Raw genomic sequence first — 17647 nt, 5'->3', positions numbered from 1 at the left:
TAGGTTGATTAATTAGTACTTCTATGATATTTGGAAAACAAACCAGCTATTTGAAAGTATACTTCATAATTTATGGTCGTATCATTTGAAAGCAAACAATGATTAGTATGATTACTAAAAGAGGTATTTTTGAGTATCCATGACCTACTTAATGCTTGCTACTGACTTACCATTTTTAAGTATTTTATATGAATGATGCACAAGCTACAACTGGTAAGTTGTTACCTATAATGTCACTTTTCAGGTAATATAAATGCTGAATTTATGTATTAGTACTATATATGTGTTAGGTGTACTTTTGATAAATTTATTCACTAATTGCTTGGTTGAATTGAGTGAAGGAAAGTCATGGCGTTAAATCAAATCCAATAGGTAGGGTATACCCTGAAAACAACAATATTTTTAAGAGAAACTCAATAAATATTATGAAAATGATTTTATGATCCTTTTAAACTCTTATAGAATTTAGAAGAAATATTCTGACTACAAACGGTTGTATTTCATATAGATGCTACAAATAATTAATAAAAATTTACACTAATTTGAGATTTGTACACTTATTTAAGAAAGCAAATTTGATTTGCTAAGTTACAAATTAGTTGTGTATAACTTTCTTGGCATGTGATTGAAATTAAGGCTTGAGAATCAATCTCAATATTGTTTAGCCTATTATGTCATTGATTGAGGGTAAGACATGAGGATCAAGTCCTGATGCTCCATAATGATAAGAGTTGGGTTTGAGTCCCAATTTATTATGGCCTAACATCCCTTTATATTGGTAAGACATTGGGGTTGAGTCCCAATGTACCATATTGATGATATAATGATGACTAAAGAAAAATAATATATTTTTCATGAAAAGGCATGAAAATTGTCCCACTTGATTTGTTCCATTCTTGAAGTGAATGTGATAACAATGCATAATAAGTTTCAATGAAGACAATTGGTTGAACAATGAACGTGGGCGTTCCAAATATCAAAATAATAATAATCATCACTATGATTATAAAAGGAGAACAATAAGGGTTCTCAAAATAGTCCTTCAAAATGTGAAGGCAATGCTTACCATCAAATTGGTATGAAAATAATAAAGCACGTCGCTGATTATGATCCATTCCTTGAAGAGAATGTGACTTATGATAAGCATTGAGAATGCAAACTCATTCCTAAAGTTGAATGTGGCAATATGTGATAAAAGCAATGAATAAAGACATGCAATTCATGATTATATGAATACCACACAACTCACCTCTAAGGGAGGTTTGAGTAAAATAAAGAGAATAAATATTATTGTGTGGTTACATGAATATGTCATTGGTCGCGTACATGTGATATGCCAAATATTATTTTGTCATGCCTTATAAAAGTTATTAAAGGCAAAATTAAAGCAAGAAATGATTTTGCTTATGATGATTTTGACCATGACAATTTATTATGATATAATTTTCTCAGTGAAGGAGACATTTACCATATGAATGGTATGATAAAAGATCTTGTAGTACAAAAGTTGTTAAGAACTCCGGAAAAACTAATTTGTTACTACCCGGATGAATAAACTTATTCATGACATTGATATTGTAAAGTCTCAAAAGAAACTTTTTGAGTTTCAAATATATAAGTCAAAGTGATTGGCATATTGAGACTATAAATGAAAGGAAGATTGAATATCTTCATATTTCTATAATCATACCGGGTAAATATGAAAGGTTACCCGATCTTCTTTCTATTTGTACTACACAAATATAAGCATGATGCTGGAATCATATGCCACAAGTAAACTAGAGATTTACTAAAATAAATATTAATTGGCATGACCGGTTGACCATATCGGTTCAATTATGATGCGAAAAATTAATTAAGAATTACATTGACACATATTGAAGAATAGAAGATTCTTCAAGAATTCTCTTGTGCTGCTTATTCTCATGATATACCAGTTAAAGGTTGAGATTGAATCCTTTGATTTCTGGAAGAAATAAAAGGTGATATATATATATATATATATATATATATATATATATATATATATATATGGGCCCAGTCACCTGCCATGTGGACCGTTTACTATTATATGATTTTAATAGATGCATCTATTTTATGGTCACATGTGCATTTGTTATCAACTTGCAGTTTGGTTTTTGCAAGATTGCTTGCTCAAATTATTAGAGCACAATTCCAGAATATAAATTATGATGATTTATCTTAATAATACTGGTTTAAATCCAAGTTGGTTTAGCAGAAATTGTATGCCTCCAATTATAGCTAAATCATTGGTTATGAGAACAAAACTCCCAAAAACGAAATTTGGGTATGAGATTTATTATTTAATATACAACAGCACTTGTACGCATCTAGCCAAGTTATAAAAATTTCTCCCTATCACAATCGGTTCAGGGTCAGGAACCAAATAATTTCTATATAGAAATATGGATGTGCTATATGATTTAATTATGCCACCAAAATGCACAAAGATGAGTTCCCAAAGATGGTTGGGAAATGTGTTGGTGATCCCAACATTAGGGGGAGAAAATGGGCAGCTGAGAAAGTGATACGTGAAATGAATTATTATGAATACATATAGATCCTCGTACAAGAAAATATAAACTTGAAGTTCAAGTGATAATTCATTTACAAATTATTGCCAGACGCATTTGCTGACCCAAAGCTAAATGTCATATTTCAGCTGCTAATGCTCCAAATAGAATAAAGTCCATGAGGGACAGAGTCTATGGCACGCATGAAGTGTAACAGACCAATCGGTTCCAAAGATAAAACTCCTTGAAGAAGGAGAGGGGCAAATATTCAAAATGGTCATAATAAGGAGGCAAGTGCCCTAGAAGAGCACCACGACATAACACTTCATAAGACCTCATGGGAGAGGCTCAGGTACCTGAAAATAATGAAATAAAGAGATCTCAATAAGTTATGTCTTTATTGGGTAATAATGGAACCGACATAAAATGATTGTCGACGATATTGTTAATATAATGTAGCGCTCAATATGATTAATATTGACGAGGATCTTGAGATCAAATCTGTCATGAAATTTGGACGGATAAAAGATTGGACAAATAAGAAAATACACAATGAAATTGACTTCACTTGAAAAATGTGAAGTTGGACGGATAGTCCAACACCTGAAAGTATAAAGTCAATTGAGGTATAAATGTGTTCTTGTGCGAAAGGTTCAAGTCGATAGACATAAAGACGACTTGTGGCACAAGAAAATTAGTAAATATCCTCACATTGATTATATGGAGACATGTTCTCTTATAGTGGATATAGTCACTTCAGGTTTTAATCTGGCAATATATGAAAAACTTGATATGCGTATAGTGGATATCATTGAAAGATTTAAATTGTCTTGGAGCATATTAAGGTTTCCAAGAAATTTATTAAATAAAGCTTCAAAAATCCTTATACGGATTGAAACAATCAGGGCCCATGTGGTATAATCGCCCGAGAGAATACTTGTTGAAAGAAGGGTATAAGAATAATTCAATTTGTCCTTGTGTCTTTATAAAAGGATATGGATTTGAATTTGTTATAATTGCCATGTATGTTGATGATTCAAATATCATTAGAACTCCCGGAGAGCTTCCTAAAGCAGTAGACTGTTTAAATAATTTGAAATGAAAGATCTTGGAAAGACAAAATTTTGTCTTGGTCTACAAATTGAATATATGAAAGATGAAATTTTTGTCCTTCAATCAGCATACACTAAAAAGATTTTAAAGAGCTTCTATGTGGATAAAACACATCCATTAAGTACCCCGATGGTTGTGAGATTACTCGATATAAATAAAGATCCACTCTGACCTCATGAAAATAATGAAGAGCTTCTTGGTCCTAAAGTACCATATCTTAATGCAATTGGTGCGCTAATATATCTTGCTAACACTACAAGGCATGACATAACTTTTTCAGTTAATGTCTTAGCAAGATATAGCTCCGCTCAAGGAGAAATTGGAATGAAATCAAGCACATATTGCGTTATCTAAGGGGGATTACCGGTGTGGGCTTATTTTATGGCAATGATTGCAATACCGATCTTATTGGTTATGTCGATGTGGGGTATTTATCTGACACACACAAGGCTTGATCTCAAACATGTTATGTGTTTACATGTGTGGCACTGTCATATCTTGGCGATCGACTAAGCAATCAATCGTGGCTACTTCTTTTAATCATGCTGAGATAATTGCTATTCATGAAGCAAGTCGAGAATGTGTATGGTTGAGGTCTACTATACATCTTATTCGAGACAAATGTGGTTTGAAGTGTGATAAACTACCCAAAGTTTTGTATGAAGAAAATACAACATGCATAGCCCAATTAAAGGGAGGATTCATAAAGGAGTTAGGACAAAGCACATTTCACCTAAATTATTGTTCACACATGATCTTCAAAAGAATGGTGATATTAATGTGCAACGGATCCGTTCAAGTGATAATATGGCTGATTTGTTCACCAAATATCTACCGGCGTCAACCTTCAAGAAACTAGTGTACAAGATTGGGATACGAAGGCTCAACGATGTGAACTGATGATCTCATCAGGGGGAGTTAATACGCGTTGTACTCTTTTTTCCTTACAAGGTTTTGTCCCATTGGGTTTTCCTTGCAAGGTTTTTAACGAGGCAACCAAAAGGCGTATTTCTAAATATGTGTACTTTTTTTCCTTCATTAGGATTTTTTTTCCCATAGGGTTTTTTCCTAATAAGGTTTTAACGAGGCACATTATTTATGGACATCCAAGGGGGAGTGTTATGATAAAAATCAAAATATGGTGGATGTCTACTCTTCCTCCATGATCTTTCTCTCAAATGGTTAATGACATATTCAATGACATATTTTCTATGTTCAATGACATATTCCATGACATATTTTCTTCACTTTTCATGCCTATATAAAGGCCTTGTAATAGATAGGAAAATACACACAATTGAAGAAGAAAATCTCTTCCTTCTCTCTATCTCTATTTCTTGTTCATGTTTTACTAAATTGCTTTTATTTCTTGTTCATGTTTTACTAAATTGCTTTTATTTCATAACACAAACATGATTTTGTGAAAAGGTTTATATTGAGTAGGAATGGTTGAGGTCCGTCATGCTAATAGTGGTTCGTTAACAAGTTGATGATGTTTTAACTCATTTAAGTATTATTTTAATTTTAACTTACAAATTCAATAATGTTACTACATTTATTGAGTGGTTTCTTGAGTAGAGGGTTTATCGAAACAGTCTCTTTATCTTTCTGAGATAGAGACAAGACCTTCGTATACCGTACCTTCTCCAGACTTTAAATTTTCGAAAATTTCTAAAATGCATCTTCAAATGAAAAATGGAAATTTTATGAACAAACATTGATTTCGAGAAAAAGTGATTTTTTTTTTTGGAAAAAAGGGAAAAGTTTCTTATGTCTAAACAGGCTGTTAGTTTTTGCGAAAAAAGTTTAGTTCGTTTTAAAAAATTGGACTTTTTTTTAACAAGCGAAACGATTTGGCTTTGATTATTCCACGAGTTCTACCCAAAAAATTTCCACTTGAAAAGCTTCTGAGATACGTACTTAGCATAAGAAGAGCAGTGTAGTTAAGTGTAAATCAAAAGAAAAAGGGAAACCTTTGCTTCGATTGAAGCCTGAACTGCATATATTCTTCAATATACATTATGTGTGTCGACTGCCGACACAAGAAATTGATGTGATGTCCTTTGAGATACAGTAAAAAATGTAAGGGAAAAGGGTCAAATATAACCCTTTTACTTTTGATTATTGTCTGCATTTAACCTTCGTTATACTTTATGTGCAAATATACCCCTATGTTGGTCCCAAGATAATAGACAATAAAGTAGCTAGGGACAAGCAAAAGTAGCTAGCCTTTATGTTTTTGATATTGTTGTATGCAAGTGCCAAATACACGTTTATGTGTATTGGGTAAAGAAAAAGTATATTTTTCAATTAAACAATAGCCTTAAGATAATTGCTTGAGTTGGCTTTCTCTGCATAAAAGGAGGCTTATTGTATATACACGAGATATAGAAGAAACATTGTTTTGGAATTCACATTCTCTTCATGGTATCAAGAGCATGTCATTCAAGCATATTTTGAAAATTTTCTTTTACTTTTTCATTTTGCCTTCTTCTTTTCAAAATGGTAGAAACATCTGATGTTAATACCTTTGTGGCTATTGTGGCTGATTCATCCAAGAAAGTCACGATTGACTCATCACACCCATTTTTTCTTCACCCCTCAGACTATCCATGAATGAACCTGGTTTCTTCAGTTTTTGATGGCAAAAGTTATGGTGCTTGGTGTAGAGCTGTGTGATAGCTCTTTCTGCAAAGAACAAATTGGGTTTTATTGATGGAACCATCTCCATTCCAGATGAAAGTTCTGGGCTTCAAAGTGCTTGGTCAAGAGGAAATGACATGGTCCTGTCTTGGTTGTTTAACTCTGTATCAAAGGAGATTGCAGAGAGTGTGTTTTACTCTCACAGTGCAAAGGACCTATGGAATGATTTGGAAGACAGATTTGGTCAAACAATGGTGCTAAATTGTTTCAACTTTAAAAAGAACTAAGTGTTGTAGTTCAAGAAAACTCTAGTGTATCTAGATACTTTATGAAAATGAAAAGTTTGTGGGATGAGTTAGATACTCTAATTAATTTTTCCACATATTCATGTGAGTGTGAGTGTGTGTGCGGAGCTAAAGGAAAGAATTTGAAGACTCACCAAGACCAAAGGTTGTTGCAGTTTCTAATGGGGTTCAATGACACCTACATAGGAGTGAGAAGCAATATTCTATTGTCTTCTCCTTTACCCACTATTGGGAAAGCCTACTCCCTCATGATTTAAGATGAAAAACAAAGGAAAATTCATGCTAATCATGCTCATCCAGTAGATTCTTCCTCTTTCATTGCAGCCAACTATGCAGGAAATGCTAAGAAGATGAATAATAATAGAGGACAAAAAACAGATTTTGATGCTAAGAAAACAGGACTTAGATGTGCTTATTGTAAAAAGGTTGGTCACAACATTGAAAAGTGCTACAGGCTCCATGGATTTCCTGTAGATTTTAAGTTGACAAAGCAGAGGAGATATCAAGAAGGAGTTCAGGTTAACAGTGCTTTTAACACAGTTGGAGAAAGTGAGCAGGGAGGTACTAAGTTGACAAATACTCACACACTTACTCAAAAAAATATGACAGAATTATTACAGCTTCTTCAACAAGTGAAAATGGCACAAAATGGAGCAAGTACCTCTGAAGCTTCTGCAAACCTAAGTTGTGCAGGTATAACAAAGTTCTTCAACACTTATGCATGTCTCATTCAAATTCAAAGTGATTCATGGATATTAGATAGTGGAGCCACTGAGCACATGACTTTTAACAAAGCTTTCTTCTTAGATTTAAAGGCTTTACCAAAACCTGTCATGGTTAACCTACCTAATTCCTTTAAAGTAAAAGTTACTCATTCTGGCTCTATTTCACTCTTGCCTAATCTAATCTTAGATAATGTTTTATATATTCCTTCTTTTAGGTATAATCTGTTATCTGTGCACAAGTTGTACATGCAACTCAAGTAATATGTCTTTTTCACTCCTTCTTCTTGTTTTCTACTGCATGGCCCTTCACTGAAGAGCCCTATGGAAATTGGTAAAGAGGGGGGAGGACTCTACATCCTCAGATCAAGACCTTCCGTATCAGTCTCAGATAGTTTGTCTAAGTCTAGGAATGGTTTTGTTTCAAAAAAGAAGTCTACTTCCATTCCAGTTTTAAGTTCTTGTTTCACTTTTTCTGATTCTAATGTAAGGGAAAAGTTGTGGCATTATAGGCTAGGTCATATTCCATTAAGTAATATGAAGAATATTTTGTCTCTTCCTGCTTCTTCATGTTCTAATTTCTTAACCCCCTGTTATGTTTGCCCAATGGCAAGGCAGACTAGACTCCCTTTTTCCTCAAGCTCTATCTCTACTAAAGAAACATTTGAATTAATTCATGTGGATACTTGGGGACCATATAGTAGTGCGACATATGATGGTTACAAATATTTTCTCACAATTGTTGATGACTTTAGCAGAACCACTTGGACTTATCTCCTAAGTACCAAATTAAATACTTTCACAGTTTTAAAGTCTTATCTAGCAATGGTGGATAGATAATTTCATTCTAAGGTTAAAATCATTAGATCAGACAATGCTTTTGAATTGGGAACTGGGAACGTTCAGTCAGCTTTCCTTTCTTCACAAGGAATTATTCATCAAACCACTTGTGTGTACATCCCACAACATAATGGTGTAGTGGAGAGGAAGCACAAGCATTTATTAGAAACATCTAGGGCATTATTGTACTAGTCACATTTACCTGTTTCTTATTGGGGAGATTGTTTACTCACAGCAACCTACCCAATCAATAGGTTCCCTTCTAGAGTCTTACATTTCAAGACTCCTTATGAGATATTGTTTAAGGTGAAGCCCAATTACTCTAACCTTAGGTGTTTTGGTTGTTTATGCTTTGCTTCCACTATTGTAAATCATAGAATGAAACTTGATCCTAGGGCAGTACCTTGTGTTTTCCTTGGGTATCCACATGGCAAGAAAGGTTATAAAGTGCTTAACCTTAAAACTCTTAAGACTACCATTTCTAGAGATGTTGTGTTCCATAAGGAATTCTTTCCCTTTGCTTCTATAAACTTACCTACCACAAGTCATCCTGTTCTGCCCCTTGCTAAACCAAGTCATTCACCTAGTTCAATTCCTGATTTTTTTACCTGAAACTTCACCTATCAGTTCACATTTCATTCCTACTCCTTCAAGTCCTACACCTCAATCCATTTCTACTCCTCTGTCTGCTCCTAGATCATCCCCTATTCCTTCATCTTCTAGATCATCCCCTATTTCAGGGACCAATACTCATATTTTTCTACCTCTGGATTCTGAACCTATGATAGAAACACTCATTAGAAAATCTTCAAGGTCTCATAATCCACCTTCATATCTTAAAGATTATATCTGCAATGCACTCAAGCTCACAAATGTAAGTAATTCTTGTTTCCTCACTTCTGTAACACCAGATTCACTATCTTTTAATGGACTTTCCTCTGCTAATCAATATATGCTCAATTCTTTATCTAATGTTCAAGAACCAATTAGTTATAGTGAGGCTGCACACCAACCAGACAGGAGGCTATGGCAAGGGAAATTGAGGCTCTTGAGCTAAACAAAACTTGGGAGGTAATTGAACTACCCCTTGGTAGGAAAGCTTTGCCATGCAAATGGGTATACAAAGTTAAACAACGTTCGGATGGAAGTATAGAACGATTGAAAGCAAGGCTAGTCATTAGAGGAGACATACAAAAGGAAGGAGTGGACTTTACTGAAACTTTTTCACCGGTGGTCAAAATGACCACCATTAGGTGTATGCTTGCTACGGCAGTAAAAAGAGGTTGGGGTTTGTATCAGTTAGATGTGGATAATCCATTTCTACATGGAGATTTGCAAGAGGAAGTCTATATGAAATTCCCAGCATGAGTTATCCCACCATCTTCTACACATGTCTACAAATTGAAAAAGTCAATTTATGGACTTCGTCAAGCTTCACGACAGTGGTATTCTAAGCTCACCAATGCCCTAAATTTTAAGAGTTTCACTCACTCATTAAATGACTACTCCTTGTTCTTTAAAAAGTCAAATTCCTCTATCTCTATTGTAGTTGTCTATGTCGATGATATATTACTATCAGGAAATGATACAACAGAATTACAAGAACTAAAAGATTTTCTTCATCAAGAATTTAAAATCAAGGATCTTGGGGACCTGCATTTTTTTCTAGGCATGGAGGTGATCCGCGAACCTCAGGGGTTGATCCTTTCACAAAGGAAGTTTACCTTTGATCTTCTCAAGGAATTTGATGCAATGCAACTGGTTCCTGTTTCTTCTCCACTTGATCCAACATCTAGGCTTCTTGCTAAGACAGGGGATCTTGTAAAGGACCCTACTTTATATCGTCATTTACTTGGTAAACTGAATTACCTAACACATACCAGACCTGATTTATCTTTCACGGTCCAGCACTTGAGCCAATACATGCAGGACCCCAAGAAACCCCATCTAGATGTTGCCTATCGCGTGCTTCGATATTTGATGAAGGGTCCTGGATTTGGTCTTTTTATGTCATCTTCATCCTCTTTTCAGCTCTTGGCATTTTGTGATTTGGATTGGGCAACTTGCCCGGATTCGCGTAAATTAGTAAGCGGCTTTTATATCTCACTTGGAGCTTCGCTAATTTCATGGAAATCTAAGAAACAAACCTCAATTTCTCTAAGTTCTGCCGAGGCTGAATATCGCTCAATGCGACGAGTGGTTGCAGAACTTACTTGGCTGGTCCGTCTCTTTGAAAATCTATCTATTCCCGTAACCCTTCTAGTTCCTTTACACTCAGATAGCCAAGCAGCAATACATATAGCTAAAAACCATGTATTTCATGAACGGACGAAACATGTTGAGTTGGATTGCCATTTTGTCCGGCAACAGTTCTTGTCTAGTTTGATTTTCCTTTCTTTTGTTCGATCTTCGGCTCAACTGGCGGATCTCTTCACAAAATCGCTCCCAGGACCTCGTCATCATAATCTCTTGGGCAAGTTGGGGGTGATTTCTTCCCCTTCCAACTTGAGGGGGTGTTGGTCCCAAGATAATGGACAATAAAGTAGCTAGAGACAAACAAAAGTAGCTAGCTTTTATGTTTTTGATATTGTTGTCTGCAAGTGCCAAATACACGTTTATGTGTATTGGGTAAAGAAAAAGTATACTTTTCAATTAAACAATAGCCTTAAGATAATTGCTTAAGTTGGCTTTCTCTGCATAAAAGGAAGCTTATTGTATATACACGAGATATAGAAGAAACATTGTTTTGGAATTCACATTCTCTTCACCCTACCGTTATTAAACTTATCACAAATACCCCTAACCCTAACGGAACCTCCATCAGCACCAACTGTCGCCTCTAATCTTCTTCTCCATAAGCCAATAACTTCCTTCTTCACCTCAACTTTATATTTCAACCCATATATTTAGCTAAAAAAAATACTAATTACTATGAATTCAGTCCAAATAAGAAGCTAAACTCTCAAAAAGTTATAAAGTATGCAAAACCTTGTTAATCCAAATTATAAAAGATCAATGCACACCACCAAATTCGCAAAACACCCATCAAAAATTTATGCAAGATAAACAAAATAGAATATTAATGAACATTGAAGAATGTTACTAATTTTTTTCTCATATTCAAGAGAGAAATGAGATTGCAGGAAATTATAGTGAATATGGTATCGTTCACCGTTTGTTTCTAATTCTTTCAATATTGCTAGTGCTATAAAATTTTGTACAATTTAATTGCTTCAAAGCATCAAATTTTGCGAAAATTTGATTTGCGTTGGATTCAAATTCAGAGTTTATTCAAACGGATTTTTACCTAGTTATACTATATTAGAAACTTAGTTACCTGTATTCTCTATGTTTTGCAGTTTTTAATAAATATCTAGGTTTTTTTACAAATTATGTAGATTGCTCCTTAAAAGGCTCACATCCCATTATTAGTGCCTTCAATTAAGAGATTCAATTACATACTTTCCTCTTTTTTTTCCTCTTCTCTTCTCTCTCCTCTTTTTTTTTTACATCAAAATCCCTTAATCTATGCCAGAATATCCATCTTATCTCTTCCCACCATTCCCGATAGCTTTATATTATTAAAAAATCATCAATTGATCGCTTTTTTGCTGGGAGATTAGACAACAATGAAAATGAAGAAATATTCAGAAACTATATTGTAATTGTATCATAATTGTATTTGAATTTTATCAGATATATCAATGCCTAAAACATAATTGTATCATACTTGTATCACAATGGTATCTATATGGTACATTAATACCCAAAATAATACCTAATACAATACTAATAAATTAATATATAATAATCATATATTTGTTATACAAACTGTGAAATTCGTCACGAACTCACAACTGCTCGATTGTAACAGTATACAATGAATATACAATTATCATACATTTGTAATACAATTATGATACATATACAATTATAATACAATCGCGATATATTTCTGAAAAATTGTGATATAATTATGATCTCCATCTTCTTCAAGTTTCAATCACAACTCTATACTAAAAAACTAATATAATCGTATTAGCATTGTATCAAGTATTGTTTTGGGTATATGATGTATCCAATGCAAGTCACATACATTAAAAAATTTAGAAAGAAAGAAAACAAGATTCAAAACTTATTCACAACTTGATTCTAAAGCAATATTCCGAATTTCGTCTGCATTATATCAATAAGAAAGAGAGATTTTGGGTGATTAGTAAGAAAGAGGAAAATTGGGTTTGAAAAGCTTTGGAAAAAGAAAAGAATCGATAATTTTGGGGGGTTAACAATGGTTATAAAAAATTAAGAGAAATTTTGGGTGATTATCAAGAGAGAGAAAATATTTTTGAAATTCTTTGAAAAAGGAATAGAATCTTAAATGTAGGGGTTATTGGAAATGGGGTGAGTGTCATGTAACTGACAGGCTAAATTTAAGGGATCTTGAATTTTCTTCTTTTTTATGGTTTTGTATATAACTTGTAAATATAGACATACAAAGTAATTAATAAGGAACCTAAATAAAGGAGGTAAATAGGTTTTTATTATAGTATAGCTAGGTAAAAATCCCTTATTATTCAAAAGCATACAAGATCAAAGGATATTTTAAATTTTAGAATACCCTCCAAATGAAGGTTGTTGACAGTTTTCTCGACTATGGATTTGGGGATTAATGAAGAGGGTGGTCAAGTTCCTCTCATGTGGGTTGAAGATGAATGGGAATGAAGGATTTTGGTCTAACTGTGTTTACATTAGGCGGTAAAGGGCGAAATAGCAGTGGTGGTTATGATGGAAAGGAAGCAGTGGTTTTTCCCCCTTTTTTGAAGATTAAGTTAGTGCTAGACGTGAGCTTAACTATCTAAAATGATGGAGCCATGGATGTAAATAAAATGGTGGTTCATCATTTTAAGTGGTCAAAAGGTGGAGATATGGGTGGTGAACGGAGGACGCAGTAGGGAAGAAGGTTCGAGTGGCGGCAGTTGGTGGTGATGGAGGTTCCGTTAGGGTTAGGGGTATTTGTGATAAGTTTATTAACGGCAGAGGTATATTTGTAAACAAAGTATAACGGAGGTTAAATGTAGACAATTTTTGAAAGTAGAGGGGTACATTTTACCCTTTCCCCAAAATGTAAAGCAAGAAATGAGCATAAAGAACTGAAGATAGCCCTTTTTTCCTTTTATATATAAGGTAATTAAATAGCTGAACAAGCCTAAATGTTAATTCTAATGCTTTATGACGCAATTTGAAAAATTTGACATCAAAGGGCCCCTGCACGAAAAGCTGATAGAAAACAAGCAGAAGGGAATCAGAAGAGAATGTACAAGATAGTGAATGGCAAACAGAGTGCTATCTAGGGGGGGAAATGTTGCCCTGAAATGCAGGTATTTCACTGTACATAATGATATGTGGAAGCCGGTTTATAATTTATAAATACAAAAAAAGTTCAGAAGCTACACAAAATGTTAAACCTGAATTTGGTTTTATGATACATGTTTGTCCGCTGCAAGACGAACCTTATTCAAGGACTCCTTAAATGCCTGCCAAGCAACCATATAATGATCTTGAGAAGTCATCCCTTCGTCAGCTACTTGCATGGCCCGTTTGTGCAAATGGTCAAACCGTTGAACAGGATTACTAACATCTATGTTACTCGAGCCAAGCTCTGGTGCATACAAGCGTTTAAAATCCTTTCTCCATCGGCTCAAGATATAATGATTTGGGATCTCCTCTATACCATTGTAATTGAGCACAGATAAAGCATGTCGGCATAGATAACCTTTGAAGTTGAAACAACTGCAGATGCATCGGACTTCCACCCCCATTTTATCATAAGTAACTTCAAAATTTCTTGCATCCCCTGTGTCTCCCTGAGCCCCTCGTTCTGTAACAATATATGTGATGATCGGTCCATTGGCGTGAACTTGTGCTATACCTGAACAGTTAGACATCAACGCCATCTCATCTTGGAACTTCAAGAATATTTCTTTAGTATACAATTTAGATAGCTGTAACTCGTAATTGCACCTTGTTCTCAAGACGGGGCTAAATTCTCTCGACTCAAAATCACAATGAACTTCCTTCTGACGCATTTTTTGCAGTACAAAATCATATATATCAAAAAAATCTTTCAAATTTGTATGTTTATGTACATATCCATCAAAAAAGGGGCTCATGAACTCACCAGGCTGATCAATAGATATTCCAGCAAAAAATGTATCTTTCATATAAATAGGAGCCCATCGTTCTCGATCCTCATACAAACTTTGAAGCCATCCATAGCCCCTAAATCCGAATTGATGGACCATCTCCTCCCACGCAACTTCAAATTCATCAACTTTAAGAGAGTTATACACTGTATTATACAGTACCTCACGGAATACTTCAGATTCCCCCACTTGTCCTACGGTATTGAAAATGCTGCCCAAAATAATAGACAGATTAAGCCGATGTTGAGCCCGAGGAAAAACCTCAGATATTGCATTTTGCAAGGCCATGCACCGATCTGTGATGATAGTTTGCGGAGGGCGTCCTGACATACACGATAGCCATGCTCTCAGTAACCAAACATATGTCTCAAAACTTTCATCAGCAAGCAAACCACAGCCCAACAAAAGAGTCTGCTTATGGTGGTTTAGTCCAAAGAATGCTAGAAGTGGGATGTCATATTTTTTTGACACGCATGTTGTGTCAACCACAACCACATCACCAAAATAAGCATATGCCGCTCTGGACCTGGGATCAATCCAAAACACATTCTTTAGATACCCTTCATCATTCAAATCCATAATGTAGAAAAAATTGGGCTTCGTAAGCTGCACCCGACAAAAGAAGTTGTATATGACTTGGATATCACCTTCTTTGAGTTTTAAATGTGTGGAGCCATCAACCTGCCCGCTGAATGCTCTTTCATCTGAGCTTCCATACCCTAGAGTCTCAACAGCAGGAGTTCTATACAACTTAATTGTTTGCACTTCCACATCAACTGCTGGCTCTAACTTCCTTTTAACCCCTGCATCCATCTTTTTGTGTGACTTGGAGTTTTGCACCCTTTCAGGATCAAAGAGATGGTTATGTTCAAGCTTAACTTCATCCACCCTCCATCTACTGGACTCCACCAATCTCAACCTTATTATTGCTAAGCAACCTGTCCTTGTTTCTTTTCTTCGGCTATTTGCTTCTTTCATTGTCTTGAAACCCTCACAATTGCAACAGAGAACAGCACCACGCTTCTCTTTGCTGTTACGTTTTGTCCATGAAGACTTCACCCTGATGGCAAAACCAAGCTCCTTAGCATAGCAGTTGTAATAATTATAAGCATCTTCATAAGATTCAAATTCCATGCCGACAACCGGTGGAGGATAAAACTTCCCCGGGGATGAACCAGTGTGATCATCAATAATTGTTGTATCGCCACCTCCAAGGCCATTGCTGTGAAACTCAAGCAACTGGTGACTATTGTCCTTTGGGTCACTGCTTTCAAAATCAAGCACACGCTCACAGCTTTTCTCAGTTTCATGGCTTTCAAATTCAAGAATTTGCCCAGTAGTAGCTTCAAGCTCATCGGCCTCCACATTTAGCACTTGGTCACCATTGCACGTAATATCAAAGGCTTCCTCACTGTCAACCTCATTATCACTTCCCTCATCCTCGGGAAGCTGTTCACTGGTTCCCAAACCTTCCTCCATCTGAAGCCTTCCAGTAGAGCAAGATGAATGGGAAAAGGTCAGTAGCGATTAGATACATGTATCATGAACTCTAGCCAACTTTCACGTGGAACAGATCTATTCCTTCATTAATGACTTGAAAGATAGAACTTTTGCATTTCAATGAGCCTAGATTCTATCTTCATAACATCTAAGATGTCATAGGAGAAGCTAAGATCTTACATTTCTCATTGAATCCTTCTTTCCAGTGAAGCATAATATAGTTAGGAAGGTGACTGTTGTGTCTCTTGCTTCCCTAAACCACCATCTTACAACTCATAATTAGCGTCCTTTGTTCTATCCCTAAGCAGCAGGAATCACCTGTCAGGAAAATGAAAAATAAAAAAATTGAAACAACTCTCCTGACCATATCACTTCAACAAATCCAGCTCACAAAACGAAGGTGCCGATCCAACTCAAGATACATGTAGAAAGAAATCGGTCAAGAGTAAAAAAGTAATAAGAAGAAGATAAAATGTTCAAGTGTCAAGTAAATTTCACCATTTAGTTTAAGCAAGCAAGAATCCATATTTTGAACACCGAACCAACAAAAAAAGTTTTTTATATAACAATCAACAAAATGCAGATTATAGTGTTGTTATTTTAGAAGTACATGGTAAACCTTGAAACCCAGGATTTTATTCAACAAATAACTATTCACTGTGGCTTGATAGGTACTGTATAAGCAGCAGTGATCAATTTACTGGCTCTTTTAGTTTTAAATGCTGTTAACTTCATCACTGAACACAAATTAGACCTTTAGGGCACATTCATTTGTAGAACCAGATTAAGCATTCACCCTCCTCCCTAAATGCTTCAGTATCCCAATCAGTAATGCTAAACTAAGAAAAAATCCTTTCATTTTTTCATTTAATGGTCGATACTTTACCCAGAAGATTCAACGAGTATTGTTTAGTCTTAAAAAAATGCTTCTTCTTCTTTTTTAACATTAATAGGTTTCAACTCGGAAATACAGTCAACCACAATCGTAGAGACTACCAAATTTTCTTATTCCATAACGACAATAACCAGGAAAGAAAAATAAATTAAAGCTTTATAGGTAAAATTGAAGGGGAAAGGGTGGTTTGGGGGGGGGGGGGGAAGAGAAAGAAATATAATGAACTGATTGATATCGACGTACAGAGAATTGGGATGCGAAATTGGAGAATGGAGACTGTGGAACGAGAAATTCCACTAGTTTGGACTCACCTTTGCCCTCAACAAAGAACTTCCCGGAAAAAGAACAACAACGCCGGCGGAGAACCCAATTGGCAGCGGCAGCAGCGGCGAGGAACTGATAGAGGCTTCGACCAAACGCCTGCAATGATTAAAGCCAGAGTTATTTTATTAATATACTTACTTGTGTTTTAATTTAATTGAAAAAAGAATGTCACATTTCTACCTATGAAAATAATTTAATATTAAACTTTTTTGTTTTATATATTTTATCCTTATTGAGAAATTTTTATAATCATATAAATATCATGGCCCAATAAAAATTTTACCCGTCAAACTTTTAAGACTATAAATTTCAAATTTCTTTTTTTTTTTTTTAACTTAATGCCGAGTCAAACTAACATATCTAAATTGAAATAGAGGGAGCATTTTTTGGGCGAAATTTAAAGAACAATTAACCCAAATAGCTGTTCACCTAATTTATTAAACTAAAAATAGCGGGTGAATATATATATATATATATATATATATATATAGCGGTTAGAAAAAATAAACATTGAATGTGTTTGGCTACTTGTGTAACAATTGCTTCGCTCCTATCTATTTTACAATAG

General features: G+C 34.9%; 2 protein-coding genes across 4 annotated transcripts; one reads left to right on the top strand and one right to left on the bottom strand.

Annotated features, from left to right (window-relative positions):
• Positions 1–9574: 9574 nt before the first annotated feature.
• Positions 9575–13016, top strand: LOC138871945 (uncharacterized mitochondrial protein AtMg00810-like). The gene is made up of 3 exons (XM_070149870.1): positions 9575–9602; positions 9707–10377; positions 12882–13016. The coding sequence occupies exons 1-3, from the start codon at positions 9575–9577 to the stop codon at positions 13014–13016; spliced, it is 834 nt and encodes a 277-aa protein (XP_070005971.1).
• A 463-nt stretch (positions 13017–13479) lies between these two features.
• LOC104234897 (protein FAR1-RELATED SEQUENCE 8-like) lies at positions 13480–17179 on the bottom strand. 3 transcript variants are annotated; one of them, XM_009788540.2, is made up of 4 exons: positions 17067–17179; positions 16041–16178; positions 14336–15846; positions 13480–14086 (listed from the first exon to the last, which is right to left on the bottom strand). In XM_009788540.2, coding segments are annotated over exons 2-4 (1965 nt in total). In that variant the 5' UTR covers positions 16043–16178; positions 17067–17179; the 3' UTR covers positions 13480–13634. The 3 variants fall into 3 exon arrangements, with proteins under 3 accessions (XP_009786842.1, XP_009786841.1, XP_070003914.1); XM_070147813.1 differs by having other exon boundaries at positions 13843–14086; positions 14179–15846; XM_009788539.2 differs by having other exon boundaries at positions 13480–15846.
• Positions 17180–17647: the final 468 nt, after the last annotated feature.

The sequence above is a fragment of the Nicotiana sylvestris genome, chromosome 6 (assembly GCF_000393655.2).
Source record: "Nicotiana sylvestris chromosome 6, ASM39365v2, whole genome shotgun sequence".
Taxonomy (NCBI): Eukaryota; Viridiplantae; Streptophyta; class Magnoliopsida; order Solanales; family Solanaceae; genus Nicotiana; species Nicotiana sylvestris.
The sequence above is the reverse complement of the archived record's forward strand: the minus strand, read 5'-3'. Positions and strand labels throughout refer to the sequence as shown.